The sequence below is a fragment of the Onychomys torridus genome, chromosome 3 (assembly GCF_903995425.1).
Source record: "Onychomys torridus chromosome 3, mOncTor1.1, whole genome shotgun sequence".
In the NCBI taxonomy this organism is placed as follows: domain Eukaryota; kingdom Metazoa; phylum Chordata; class Mammalia; order Rodentia; family Cricetidae; genus Onychomys; species Onychomys torridus.
Genome location: NC_050445.1, coordinates 32,810,347 through 32,824,770, shown reverse-complemented (window position 1 = coordinate 32,824,770; position 14,424 = coordinate 32,810,347). Strand labels below are relative to the sequence as shown.

The 14,424-nt window shown below is 47.2% G+C and overlaps 1 protein-coding gene across 1 annotated transcript in view; it reads right to left on the bottom strand.

Moving 5' to 3' along the window:
* Creb3l2 (cAMP responsive element binding protein 3 like 2) overlaps positions 1-12,508 on the bottom strand; it is a 119,426-nt gene extending 106,918 nt beyond the window's left edge. The window contains exon 1 of the mRNA XM_036182246.1: positions 12,037-12,508. Within this exon, the coding sequence (XP_036038139.1) occupies positions 12,037-12,138 (102 nt within the window). The 5' untranslated portion in view covers positions 12,139-12,508. The remainder of the gene's footprint in view (positions 1-12,036) is intronic.
* Between the last annotated feature and the right edge of the window lie 1,916 nt (positions 12,509-14,424).

Genomic DNA, 14,424 nt, shown 5'->3' with positions numbered 1-14,424 from the left:
CCGTACTGTGTGCACGGTACACCCTGCTAATACACTCCCCCCTCTCTCCTTCCGCCAGTCCACACTCTCATCAGACAGCTCTGCCACCAGAGAAGACCTGTGGATGCAGAGACACACATACAGCCCTGGACTAACGGGCAAATCCATCCCTGCTGGGCTTGGCAGGCATCTGAAGAGCACACACAGCCTTCTGCACCCTGACCACTTCCCCCACCTCCAGCATCTTGCTCCTCTTTGGGATCCTGCAAAGGAAGTTTGCTGTCTTTCTGCATTCTCTCTGCCCGTTCTCTCTGAGTTCAGCAGTGATAATAAAACGGCGCTGGTGGGTGGTGCTGGTTACCGTAGGCAGAAAAGTCACGGGCACGGCCACAACTACCAGAATTATAAAGAGCTTTATTAGAAAGAAAGAGGGGATACGATGGAGGAGAGCCAGGCCTGCACAGAAAGGAAGATGGCGGGAGCAGAGGGAGAACACAGAGAGGAGAGAGAGAGTGTGGGGGTCCACGTCGGCTTTTTAAATCAGGGATTGCGTGACCACAAGGTGAGTACGTAGTTGTCAGTGCCCACTGATGATGTAAGACACAGGACCCCGAGCTGTGCATGCACAGAATCCTAACAAGCAGCAAATTCCTCTGCCATGCTCATGCTCCTGTATCCCCCCCACTCGGTTCTCCCACTCTGCCCCTTATCAAGGGCCTGTCTGGACTGCTGTATATGGACCCCTGGCTTCACTACAAAGCACCAGTCTCCCAGCACCCCAATTTAGGTCTCCAATTGGAACCCCTCTCCAGAACTCCAGATCCAATTTCCCAAATGCTTTTCAGACATCACTCCTGGATATTCCACCAATTCGTCTGGTCACCAAGTCTGAAAATGAGCTCATTCTCTTCCCACCAAACTCACTTGCTCTCCAAAGATTTCCATTCCAGGTCAATGGCAACTCAGCCACCAACGCAGGGGACAGGAAGTCTCCCATAGCCGACTCTTCCTTCCCAGGGGTCATCAGGTCTCCAGATCTGGCTTCTAACCCCCTCACATACACTGCTCCTCTCTGTGGTTTCAGGCCTCATGATGTCCAGCTCAAGGACGACCTTGCCAGCCGGCAGATCATTCTGCCGCCGTGGACACCTTCCCCCAACCTTTATCTTTTAGCCACTTTCTAAGTTTCCTTCCTCAAATACATTTCTGCTTCCATCCATGTCTCTTTAACAGCCTCCCACCTTCCTATCCACAGAAAGATCTTGGACCAGCTCCCAACACTCCCTGCAGAGCCCCGTCTCTCAAACTACATTTAAAAGCACTTGGGGGTGTCTGTGGGGAGGTGGCGGGGCCTCCCTGTACTCTCCGCACTTGGGGAGTGGAGGCAGAAAGATCTCGAGTTTGAAGCCTCTTTCTGAAACCAACTACTTAGGATTCCCAGGTTCAACTCTAGCTTTTTATATCCTTCTACACTGTGTACTTGAGGGCTGGAGAACTCCTGCTTATACGTCAGCACCCACTGTGGATGCCACTTTCTTTGTAAAGAGTGCCTCAACTCTTCGTCCCTTTCATCTGTCATTCCGTTCCCCAGGCTGTAAAAAGAGCCTGAGCAGAGCTCACTGCAAAACATATTCCAGGTATTGAACTGCTTGTAAGGCTATGACCGCCCTGCTTCTCCCTTCCTACTCTAAGGGAGAGCCACAAGGTCAAGAACAAATGTCGACCTACCTACACGTGCGTTCAGAAAGCAAGAAAGAAAGAGAGATAGAGATAGAGACAGAGACAGAGGGAAACAGGGAGAGAGAGACAGAGACAGATAAAGACAGAGGGAAACAGGACAGAGAGAGAGAGAGAGAGAGAGAGAGAGAGGGAGAGGGAGAGGGAGAGGGAGAGAGAGAGAGAGAGAGAGAGAGAGAGAGAGAGAGAGAGAGAGAAAGGGAGACAGGGACAGACAGACAGAGACAGAGATCTTGAGACTGGAGGAAGAACAGGCTGAGAGTGTTGTTTCCCCAGGATGTGTGGGCAGGAAGCAAGGAAGGCCTTGAAGACAGAACCCTTGCAAGGCTCTGACTGGCTGCCTCAGATTGTCTGCTACCAGGACTGGCCAGTGAGGGAGACACTGTCGCCACAAACTCCATTTCCTCCACTTGTCTAAAAACATCGCCCTATCGGTTTGACTCCTGCTAGCTTGCTCTCTCTCTCAGCCAAAAGGAATTTCCCTTTACACAAAAACTATTCAGACATTTCCAAGACATGAAATGCTACAAACCAGGATTTTCCACTCAGACAACTTGGAAACTGTGGACTGCTTCTCCCCAGACACTTTTTTATTTGCCAAGGAGTCTGAAAGGCCTTTTCTCTTTCATATTAAAAAAAAAAAAAAAAAATGTCTCCTACCTCCCTGTTTTTTTCCACTTTTTATTTTGACTAGGTTTCACTGAAGCCAACTTTTAAACCAGAAGGCAGATTTCTACATTATACAATACAAATCAGCCAGGTGCATGTGTAATGGTAGTGCTCAGCAAGATGAGGCACAGCATCATGACCCTAAGACCAGCCTAGGCTGCAGAAAGAGACTATTTTAAAAAGATAAAAACAGCACACACACACACACACACACACACACACAAACTATACTCGTCAATTAGGTTGTCCAAATGAAACAGTCAACCGATTGAATATTATTATTGTTATTTTAATAGCCCATTTAACTGAAGTTTGCTAGAGGTTTGTTTGTTTGTTTGTTTGTTTTTAATGTATTGTTAAGTTACTATGCAAAGTAACAGGTTTCATGATGGCATTAAGTAGCTTGTTTTTCTTTTTAGATAGGAGCCTTTAAGCCTGGTGCAGTGACTGTAATTGTAGTATTCCAGGGAACCGAGACAGGAAGATTTCTGGTGCTGGCTACACAGTGAGTGAGTTTGGGGCTAACCCGAACCACACACACACACACACACACACACACACACACACACACACACACACGAACAACTTTCAATGGTAGGTACCCAAGACATCAAAGGGACTTCACCCCATTTAACTACAAACATGCACTTCCAATTGGGTAAACTGCACAGGGTATGAAGCCAACTGCTTACGATGAGTTCCCACATCAAAATGCTTGAGGCCCCAGCTGAGAGCTACCTACCACAGATGCAGCTGACAAGCAGTGGCCATAGAGATTTGGGCAGTTCAGAGGAACCCATCCAAGCTCGGATTCAGCAACAACAACAAAAACCAAAGCTCTTGTACAATGTTAGTTAAGTTTAGATAAATTACACCAGAGGAAACCAACCCCAAAGCAGGCAGTGTAACAAGAACTGATTATAACCCATCCTAAGAGCAGCCATAAGACCCACAGGAGTGTAAGGGACATGATCTAAGATCTGACCTTTGCACTGGCCTTCCAAGCAGTCAAGCGACTCTACCTATCACCACCACACCAAGTCCACAAGGGATTTCTCCAGCCAAAGTGTATGAAAAAGTCCAGACAAAACAAAGTCTACATCTGTGGGTGACATTGAATCCAGAAGCAGCTGTCTCGGGAATGACCCATGAGAACAGTGCATGGGTTGACACTTTGGGACTGCTAAGTCACCAAACATCCCTGAGATGACAAGGGCCCCTGATAACAGGAGTCAGGGGAGCCCTGGCTCTTCTTAGTCAGAGGAACATATTGTGAAGATTCAAGGGTTACACAGCCTGAACTGTTGTGCAGCTAAGGTGGGCCCAGAAGAATCCGGGGTCATACTCCAAAGATTTCCAGCTCTGCATCAACAAACAACAGACTTGAAGAGTCGGTTACACTAACAGGAGGGGGGGAGCATACAGAAAGAGAAGACAGCCAAGGACCCAATGCTCATGTTTAAGACAGAGTCAAGAAGCCAATGACAGAGGAAAAGCTAAGCCTCACCCCATCCCCCAGTGTTGTGGAAAAAGCAAAGGCCACTTATAGCCAGGGATGACAGAACATGCCTGTAATCCCAGTGCTTAGGAAGCTGATGCTGAAAGAGTCTGTGAGGCCAGCCTGGGCTACAGAGTGAGGCAAAGCCAGCCTGGGCTACAATGTAAGACCCCCATCTCAAAGAAAAGAAAAGAGTTACAAGGTAAAGACTAGGGTCAACACTGCCAAATATTTCCACAAGGCCCAGCAGGTACACATGGAGAAAAGATGGTTGGACTTGAAGTTAGGGGAGGTTGTAGAAGCCCACAATCAGTGACAGGAACCAGAGCTTGGGGGCGAAACTGAAGAAGTGGAGGCTGGATCTGATAACTACTTGTGTGAAGAAAAAAAAAAACTGACCATAAACAAGTCTGACAGAAACATGAGCAGGAAGGAGCAGCTGGCAAGCATGTGTTGAAGGCAGAAACCTGTGTTTAGAGCTGAAGATAGAAGCTGGCAAGAGAAGAATTCAGATACACAAGACAGAATAATTACAAGCCCCCTCTGCTTCCCAAATGACATCAGACTCATGGTCGGGACAGCTCATCCTCAAACTGAAGACATTTGACATTGAGGACAGAGTAAAAATAAATGTGTCTATTACAGGCAAAGAAACAAATCCAACTAACACGCCCAAGGTCACCAGAGAACCAGTGGCCTAGATCAAAGACCCACCCATTCCACAACACAAGCCCCACTCCCAACCCCAGTGAAAGCCAGGGCTCTTGGACAACCAACCGCTCCACCCTCAATGTCTTCTTTAAACAAAAGGACAGATACCAATACCAAGAGTCCTGGCTAGTTTAATGTCAACTTGACACAAGCTAGTGTTACCTGAAAGGAGGGAACCTCAACTCAGAAAATGCCTCCATAAGATCTAGTTACAAGGCATTTTCTTAATTAGTGATCAACAGGATTGGGTCCATCCTACTGTCGGTGGCGCCATCCCTGGCCTGGTAGTCCTGGGTTCTATAGGAGAGCAGGCTGAGTAAGCCATGAGAAGCAAGCCAGTAAGCTCCCTTCCATGGCCTATGCATCAGTTCCTGCCTCCAGGTTCCTGCCCTGACTTCATTTAGTGATGAACAATGATGTGGAAGTGTAAGTCAAATAAGCCCGTTTTTCCCCAAGTTGCTTTGGTCATGGTGTTTCATCACAGTAACAGAAACCCTAACTAAGACACCAACGTGGCTACTCAGAGTCCTTATCAAACTACATGTGCATATCTTAAAAAGCCAACATGACAATACAGATTTTAGATAGATAGATAGATAGATAGATAGACAGACAGACAGATAGATAGATATACACGGTTATATATTAACAAAAAAGACCAGAATCACTCAGTTTATCCATTTTCCAGGATGGCCATGTGTCAAGGGACATGGATTGCTTAGCATTTCACACTTGACCTCAGCAAAGAGAAGAGCATGGAAAACCAAAGGCACATCTGGCCTCAAGAAGCCTGTCTTCCAGGGGGGCAAATTACTATTTTAAGTCTCAGATCCCTTATATAAAACCCACTCTGTACCCCAAGGCTAAAGCATACAATTCCATCCAGGGAAAAACCAAGGTCACTTGGAACTTTGATTTGGAAGAGCCAGTGAACACCTAGTGAGCAGGGAGGAATTAGCTCAAGGTTAACACAGAGAAGAGGACAGGTCTCACCATTTCCTTTCAATCCTCCAAGCAGGAAACAAGAGGCCTTCACTGAGACAGACAGGGCTGATGCCCTACAGCCATAGGCTCAACCACAGCCAGGCCATGGCAGGAAGTTCAAACAGCAGACAGACACACCATGCCTCATCAGTATTCGAACGGCCAACATGCAATGGGAAAACAGCTTTGAAAATGGCCTTCGGCTTTCACCCTGCTGGGGACCTGGAATGGAACAAGTCATTCTTGCCTTGCATGGTGAGCAAGATTCCTGGCCCCAATAGCTACCTCTAGCCCTAGTATTTGGCTCTGATGCTGAGAGTCTGGATAATTAATTCCGCACGTCTCAGTCAATGAGCCAGACACTCCCTCCCTGCACCTCTCTGACCCCATGAACAGGCATCCTATGTACTTCATGGGTTTTCCCTGCCACTCTAGTGTTCCTTGGACACGGGTAGCACACTTAAACAATAAGACTTTGCAAGTGGCACAGAATCTGGGCTTGTTCTTTTGTTCTCACGGCTAATACGCACCAATTTAAAACATCTTTCTACTGCTACCCCACCTCTGAGAGCCAGCACACACACCTCTGTGTGTCAATCAAACACAACTTTTGACAGACTATTATGCCAACAACCACACCCAAGTCTCTAGTACCCCTTTCATCATTAATGATTCATCTAGGCCCGTCCTTTCAACCCTCCATCCTTTTCCAGCTATTGGTTTAGATATGGTCAGATGACCTGATCCTTAACAATAAATTAAGTCAGCTGGCAAGCTGCTAAAGCTAAACCCACACTGGGTGGTCCACAAACACCTGTAACTTCAGTTTCGGAGGATTTGATCCCCTCAGCCAAAGAGGACCCAGAATCCCCATCAGGCCTTGCAACAACAGGAAGATGACACCTGAGTGAGAACATCCCATCAAAGGCTTCAATGCCTGTTAGAAGCCTCCCAGCCTCTGGGCCTGCTGGCAGGAGAGCCAAACCCCTCAGCCCAATGAGATGGGCAAACTCCTCAGCAGACAGTGTCAGCCAAATGAGAAAGCCAGATGCTTCCCATGGGATACCATCAGGCTCCCTCCCTTCCACTGGCTGGGACCTGTCATTTCACTTTAGAAACTGACCAGATGGAAAATCAGAGTGGTGGAAGCCCCGACTCATTGTACATCTGTACTGTACCTTTAAGACAGGCAGAACCTGTGGCCATCTCTGTAAAGACGACTTCCAATCTACCCATTTTTAAATGGGCAGAATCATTACAAAAGTTGACCAAAATCTTTATTCACCAGGTAGAGGAGAAGAGGGGAAGTGACCAAGATGGCAAAGTTGATTCTGCACAACCCATGGCCAGCCTTCAACCTCGGAACACCACTGCACCACGTGTCCCCGCTGCCCAGAGTCTTCACACAAAGTCTGCAGCACCCTGAGCCATCAGTACAGAGATTTCCTTTGCCCCAAGCACTCTTGGGAAAACTACCTCCAGTCCAGACTCAGATGGGTCTACTTTAGTCCCGTTTTAGAGCCCAGGTTAATCACCCTGGCCTCTTAAACTGCACTGTCCCCCATTTCCTGGTCTTTTTAAATAAAGCCTCACTGTAGCCCAGGCTGACATGAAACTTGTTAAGTGGCCCATGTTGACCATGAACTTGTGATCCTTTTGCGTCAGCCTCAAATACTAGGATTACAGCCATTGACTATACCATCCAGCTCCAAGTCTTCATTTTCTAAGCATATCCAGAACGTAAAACTCCAAACTGTGGAGGCTGGCAAGGTTAAAATGCTTTCTGTACCTGACAACCTGAGTTCAGTGCCCAGAACTCACGGTGAAAGGAGAGAACCAACCCCTGAAAGCTGTTCTTTGACCTCCACACATGCACATTGGCACACACATGTCTGTCATACACACACATATGTACACACAAATATACACACACCCACATGCACACACACATGCACACTAGTACACACATGCCTATCATACACATACACATGCACACACATATATACAGACACACACTAGCACACACATGCCTAACACATGCACACACACATGCATACTACCACACACGTTTCTTATACACATATGCACATGCACAGACACATATGCACATACACACAAATAATAGTTAAAATAAAATATTTAAACTGAACAGTGCCAAATACTACAGTATATAGATGAACCACTTTCCTTCTCCTGACTCCAGAATTCCAAATCCTTTCACCAGAAACAAATAATACTCCATTTTTAAATCATATCCCCAGACACAGCCTGTGCACAGAGGCATTAATAAAATTTGTATAAACTCTTACAGGTTCATATAACATTAGAACAGTCCAACATCCAGGCATGTCTGTAAAAAAGAGGGCGAAGTTTCTCAGAACGGTTCCCAACGGTAAAAGACAAGTCCCTCATGCTGTGTCAGCCATCATTCTAAACACACTTTCAGCCTTGATCAGTCTGGAGGCAGCAGCTTTCGTGGAAAAACTATTCACTGAACTAAAATAGCATGCCACCTTAATCACAACTTTTTCTCTTCAATGCTGGTGATGGATCTCCTGAGTCACACCTCCAGCTCAGAAGGCTTTACACAAGCCTCAAGAGGAAGCCTGAAACTTTCACTGGGGACCTGCTGAGCAAGCCCACATGGGCCTATTCATGTGGTGCATTATTCAGGTGACGTTAAACCTGTCTCCCTAAGCCCTCGGGACAGAGAAGTCTTCACGGCTAGCTAAACAAGAAAACCATTGCTCTTCATGTTCACAAGGCACATCTGAGAAAGAAAAATCCCAGCCTTAGGCAACTTGGACATTTTCTCTTTTTGAAACCAACGATGCAGAAGTTTACTAAAACAGAGCCAGATATGTTAGCTAAATCCCAACTTAAAACTAAGAGCCTGATCACAGAAGACACGGCCAGCCCCAGTTAAACATTAGCTGCTTTGGGACTCAGCAGTTTCTATAACCCTATCATTCTCTCCCAACCTTTTAATCAGATACCTTTCTTTAAGTCAGGAGTTTTCAACCTATAGCATATAGGGATTTGGAGTCAGGCAGATCTGGATTCCCATCCAAGTTACATTACTAATTAGCCGTGGGGCCCAAATCCCACAACATGCTCCAAGGCATCAAGCCTTAGTTTCCTTATATATAAATAAACCTAATTGGGGAGGGGGTATGGGCTCAAACAGCAAGATGGTGCAGCAGGTAAAGGGCCCCTAATTGCACAAACCTGAGGATCTTAGTTCAACAATTGAGACCCACGGTAAAAAATAAACAAAGAAGGGCTCTCTCACTGGGCCACAAAAGAGGGAAGACAGCATCATTTTAGTAAAGCATTCAACATAACCTCTTTTAGTGGTACCCCAACATAATTTGGGGGAGCCCTTACAAAATAAAAGTATAGGGCTCCTTTTCAAAAATGACTGAAATTCTTAAGATGGCAACAGTGGGGCTGGAGAGAAAGCTCAGCCCAGACTCTGCTTGCCTCACAGGCCCAAGGACTGGAGCTCAATCCCTAGAACCACAGTTAACAAAAACCAAATAGACAGGCCTGCTGTCTCAGCTTGGAGTGTCAGCACTGCAGAGGTAGAGAAACATAGATCCCTGGGGCTCACTGGCCATCCAGCCTACAAGACAAGTTCCAGAACACCGAGAGACCCTGTATCAGACAGCCAAGGAGGTGGAGGGTGCCTGAGGAATAACACCCACGACTGTACTTTTGCTTCCACAGGCAGGCACACACACACACACACACACACAGATACACAGATACATGGTCAAAAAAATGATAAAAGGAGACCATCGAACCGAGCATGGGCTGGAACACTGCACAACATCCCATGCACACCAAGGGCCCTCTCTTTGAGGTACAGACCATACCTATCATCATCTCTTACTTAGCACTTTTCCCAAAGACAATCTTTCATCTATACCCCACCCCACCCCTACCCCCATGTTCTCCTCTCAACACACTTAGAAAATTTCACTGGATCAGTTCAAAACCGGGCTCCAGTATCTTGGAAGCAGCCCGTATCTACGAAGAAAATAACTCACCAAGACAGGCTAAACTACAGCAAAAGGTGATGCCATAGACACAGTCCAGGTCCAAGGTACCCCACCTTCCGACAGCAGGCCTGTGCCCAGGCTTCTCCTCCTGCTGAGATAACACTCACCTCCTTCAAACCCCTGTTCAGAGACTCTATTCATCAGTTCCAGCCTATTCTCTGTCCTTCCTCTACCCTGAGGACTCTATCCTGGTGACATCAGTCCGCTTTTACTTCTTCCATTGAACTCAAAATATCGAGCATGCTATGTTTGCTTCTCTTTATGCTCATCATGTGTTGTTTATTTTTTCCAACACATTTGTAAACACATGCAAAAAAATGTAAAGTACTCAGAGTCACGTGCTTTAGTTTATTTTTGTTCATTATGTATCCCAAGTGCTTAGAACAGTGTTTGGCACATGGAAATTATTCAAAAAATATGAAGTGAAAAAATATCTTCGAATGAAGACATAATAAAAACAGACTGTCACTTCATCCACATGGGGAATCAGCCCCTCCACCATCATGGACAAACTGCACTAACAGCTCCTTGGCACATAGACATCTGGGTTCAAGAGGCAGCTGAGAAAAGTGCCCGTTTTCAAATCATTCCCAAACTTGCCCTGATTCCGAGGAATATGATCCAGCCTTCCATTCCTTTTTACCACTGACGCACATACATACAGGAACGGCTTGCAGCAATTATGAGTGGCATTTTGTATGTGTGAGCTGTTCAAAAGGGAGACACTTGTCTGGAGACCACAACAGTCATTGAAAAGCAGAGGAATTATCAGAAAAGTGACCCCACATCACTGCTTTACCACAAGGACACAGAAAACCGGAGTTGTTAATATCAAAAGGAATGCAAGGTCTCGAGCTCTGGAACTGTAAATATGGTGGCTGGAGCCAAGCCGAGCTTTGTCCTACAGTTCCTGCCAGTCCCAGGTAGGGACTCATCTCAGAGCCCTGCCTGGCATCTCTCAGGATCCAGCAATGTGGCTGCCTGCACATTTTATCCCACCAGCTGAAAGGGAGCCTGAAGCAGTGGCCTTGCTTTTCACGGTGAGAGCCGATGCTGAGAACAAGCTTTCTCTCCACTCATGGTCAAGCTGTGTAGCTCATGTCAGTGGGAACATCTGGAGCCCCCAACAACGTGAGAAAATAGCTATGGGTCAGCATGCTCAGGCCCTTTCTGGAGCACATGAAGCACATCTGGGCTCCCCACGCAAAAGCTTCTTCGGGAGGGACAGTGGGCAAAGGCCGGAGGACCAGGATCACACTCAACATCTGGCTTTTGCCCCAGAGTGAACCACCACTCCCTCTCAACCCTACACAGGGCTTCTTTTTTTAACCCACCCTTCTCAGCCACCACAAATGCTTTGGTGGGAAGCAGCAGGGAGGCCCCATCCCTTTTCCCAAAATACAGTCAGCCAGCAGCAAAGGCCAAAGAGGTGGAGCCTGCAGGCCGTTTTTTTGCAAAAGTTTCAAATATCCTGGTACTGACCCCATTAACAGTACCAAGACAGAAAAGCAGCCAAGCCTGTCCTTACCTCAGAGCTAGCCTCCCCCTCTCTCTCCCTCCCCCCACCCCCATTACAAACTTCCAGGAGATCTCGAACAAAGCCATATACCAGCACTGGCCATCAGAAACAAGATTTCCTCTGGCAAATTTAATGCCAAAAGGCTGAAAGTGACATCTTTAAATAAGCCATGCTCTGTGACAGTCGAGACTCCCAAGAGGTCTCTTCAGGAAGGAACTGGTGAGCTGTCCTACCTCTCCCCAAAGCCTCTCTGAAATATGCAGCTGCCTCAGATTTTCCGGACTTCTCGGAGATCTTTCCCCTAAAAAGGGAGGAAGCAGATCTTCGAGGCTGTGCAGTTGAAGCAGCTAAGTAAGGCTGCCGCTGTCCCGTGTGGAGAAAGAAGGCTTTTTATTTAACACGCGTGTACATTTTAAAGACAGAAATTAAAAAAAAAAAAAAAAAAGTTAAGGTACAGGAAAGAGTGAGAAGAAACAGATGGAAAGAAAATACTACATCAGCTTGTCCAATTCTTTCTTTTTTTTTTTTTTTTAAACAAACCTTACCACAAAAATCAATGTAACTGGGCGGAGGCATTACTCTCAAAACACATCCCCCTTCCCAGCATCGCTGTACCGTTAGCAATAGGAAATGGTGCTGCCCAGAGGAAAACAGTATAAAACTACTTTGAAATACAAAGAGTCACTACTCGGAAGAAAGTTTCAAGGCCCCAGCTGTGCACCTTCGTGTGTTCAGAGAGGAAAACTCCCATCCCCAGACCTCTTGTTATGGCCATGCCCCTTCCCCAGACGCTGCCTCCCAGTCCCAGGTCTCCAGCTGGTGACAACAACCTCCTTTCTCTTCAAAGCTCCCCTGTCCGGGCCGTGGGTCCTCACCGTGTGGTACATGAGGGCCTCGGTCTCTCCGGGCTCTGACAGCTCGCTCAGCTTACGGTCCCATTGCAGGACGCTCTGCTCCCCGCTTTCCAGCACCTCCATGGCGGTGGGAGCCCCGCGGGGCCGGGGATGCTGAGGCAGGAGGGGACCGCTCAGAGCCGCCACGGGCCGGCCGGCGAGACGCCTCTCTCCGTGAGTGCTTGAGTGTGCACGCGTGGAACTTAGGCAGTGGCGCAAGAACCCGGGAGAGCCCCGCCGAGAGCTCCGCGATCCGTGTTCTCGGAGCTCTGTGAATCCCCGGGGAGGACAAGCCTGCTGGGCTCGGGCCGGAGGTGCAGGGGTTAAATCGGGCTGTGCATCCAAAAGGAAGGCAAGAAGGCAGCTCTCATCCCAGGAAAGTCCTCGCACGACAAGCCCACTCCCCACTACTGCTCCAGACAAACTTTGAGACTCCCCTGGGCTCTTGAGCTCGGCTCCGGGGACCCAGAGGCGACACCACCTCCTTCCAGGCCGGTGACCAATCAGACGCCCGTCTTTCCAAGTGTACCGTATCAAAAGTCCCTCTCTCATCCATATCCCGCCCCCAGAGGCAGAATCGCGGGAAGTCTCCGCCCAGACCTCGGAATGTGGGAGGAGAGCGTCTCTGACGTCACTGGGGACCTCCTCCTGCCGGAGCGTCGCGGAGGACCAATAAGGTGCTTGGGTCTGGAAATGATCGACTGGAACCTAGATCAATGAAAAAGGGGGATCTGGGGAAGACAACCAATCAAATAGCGACAAGAATACATTTTATAAGAGAGGGCGTGCGCGCCTAGTGTCCGCCCTAAGAGTCTCCTCTTTAGTGAGTTTTGTTCCCTGGCATGATTCCCTTAGAGGAACCTAGCAGATTGGAGCGCTGCCCACGTTTCAAACTCGCTTAGGTCGCTTGAGTCTGTCTGGATTTTAAAGAATGCACTACATATATACGAAAATGCGCGCGTGACTCTTGCACATGAATCTGAATTATAACAGTTCTAGCACACACATTGCTTGTTTTTTTTTTTGAAGCCTGGTTTTATGGACTTTATTAAACAGACCTTAACTAATGACACACTTTTCCAAGTCCTAAATCAGTTGGCTAAAATTCTTGAATTCATAGGGGTTTGTTGTCGTTTTGTTCTGCTTTTGAGACAGGGTCGCATGTAGCCCAGACTGTTCTCAACCTGGCCTTGAACTCCTGATCTTCCTGCCTCACCTCCAGAGAGCTGGGAGGGATTACAGGATTATGCCACTAGTGCCTGGTTCACAGACCTTTTATTCCCAATAGAAGTGTCAGGCAAAGAGTAAGAGGATAGGCAGGTGGATACTATTTCAGACACTGGTCAGGGAGCTGGCATTTGAGTGCTATGTGGATGAAGTGTGGCTTAGTGGTGTTTTGATGGCTGGAAGATGCACCCCCCGAGTGAGTGGTGGAAAAGAGTACTGAGCCAGACCCCAGTAGAGAAGAAATAGTCTGTAGCATAGAATTCCTCCCCCCCAACGTGATTTTTCTTCTTCCCTTTTCATGCTTCCGTTTATGAAAAGAGCCCTTAGTTGGCTATAATTTAGCCTTCTTACATGCATGCATAGGAAATGCTGTGGCTCCAGATGCTTCTTACAGTGGGCAGTCAGTTATCTGTATTGTTTTGTCCTCTTTAAAGCGTGATTTTGCTGTATGAGGACAGTCAAAAGTGTCAGAACTTTACATTGTCTTTAAGTAACATTTTGTTTTCACATAAATGAGTCTATTGTCTAGCCTGGGATCTTTTGAGACTAGTTCAATATTTAAATGCATACCTCTCTTATTAATAGTTTTCTCAACTTTCCCTCAAGCCCTTGGTTTTTCTTTTCTAACCTGTTAGCCTCCTTCACCGCAACTTTTTTTTGTAAATCACCCTTTCAGCTTCTAAAGCCTTATTCCTCTGTGTGTGTGTGTGTGTGTGTGTGTGTGTGTGTGTGTGTGTGTGTTTCAAGATAGGGTTTCTCTGTGTAAAAGCTCTGGCTGTCCCAGAACTCACTCTGAAGACCAGGCTGGCTTCAAACTCAGAGATTCGTCTGCGTGAACCTCCTAAGTGCTGGAATTAAAGGTGTACACCACCACTGCCCTGCAGCCCTATTTCTTTTTAACGTAGTATTCATCATGAGTAAGTAAGATTAGAAATAACATTTCTAAGGGCACAAACATTTCTGTGCCCAACATAACTGGTCCTAATACTGCCCCAGTGACAGGCAATTTCAACAATGGCCTCCAAGTGTCACCTTTGGATCTCTCCTTTCCAGTGTGGACAAAAAGGAGGAGATGATGATAAAAAAGATTCTGACTCTATCCTCTCGATCTCTCTCCTTCGTCTCTCTCTTGCTAGTTTGCCC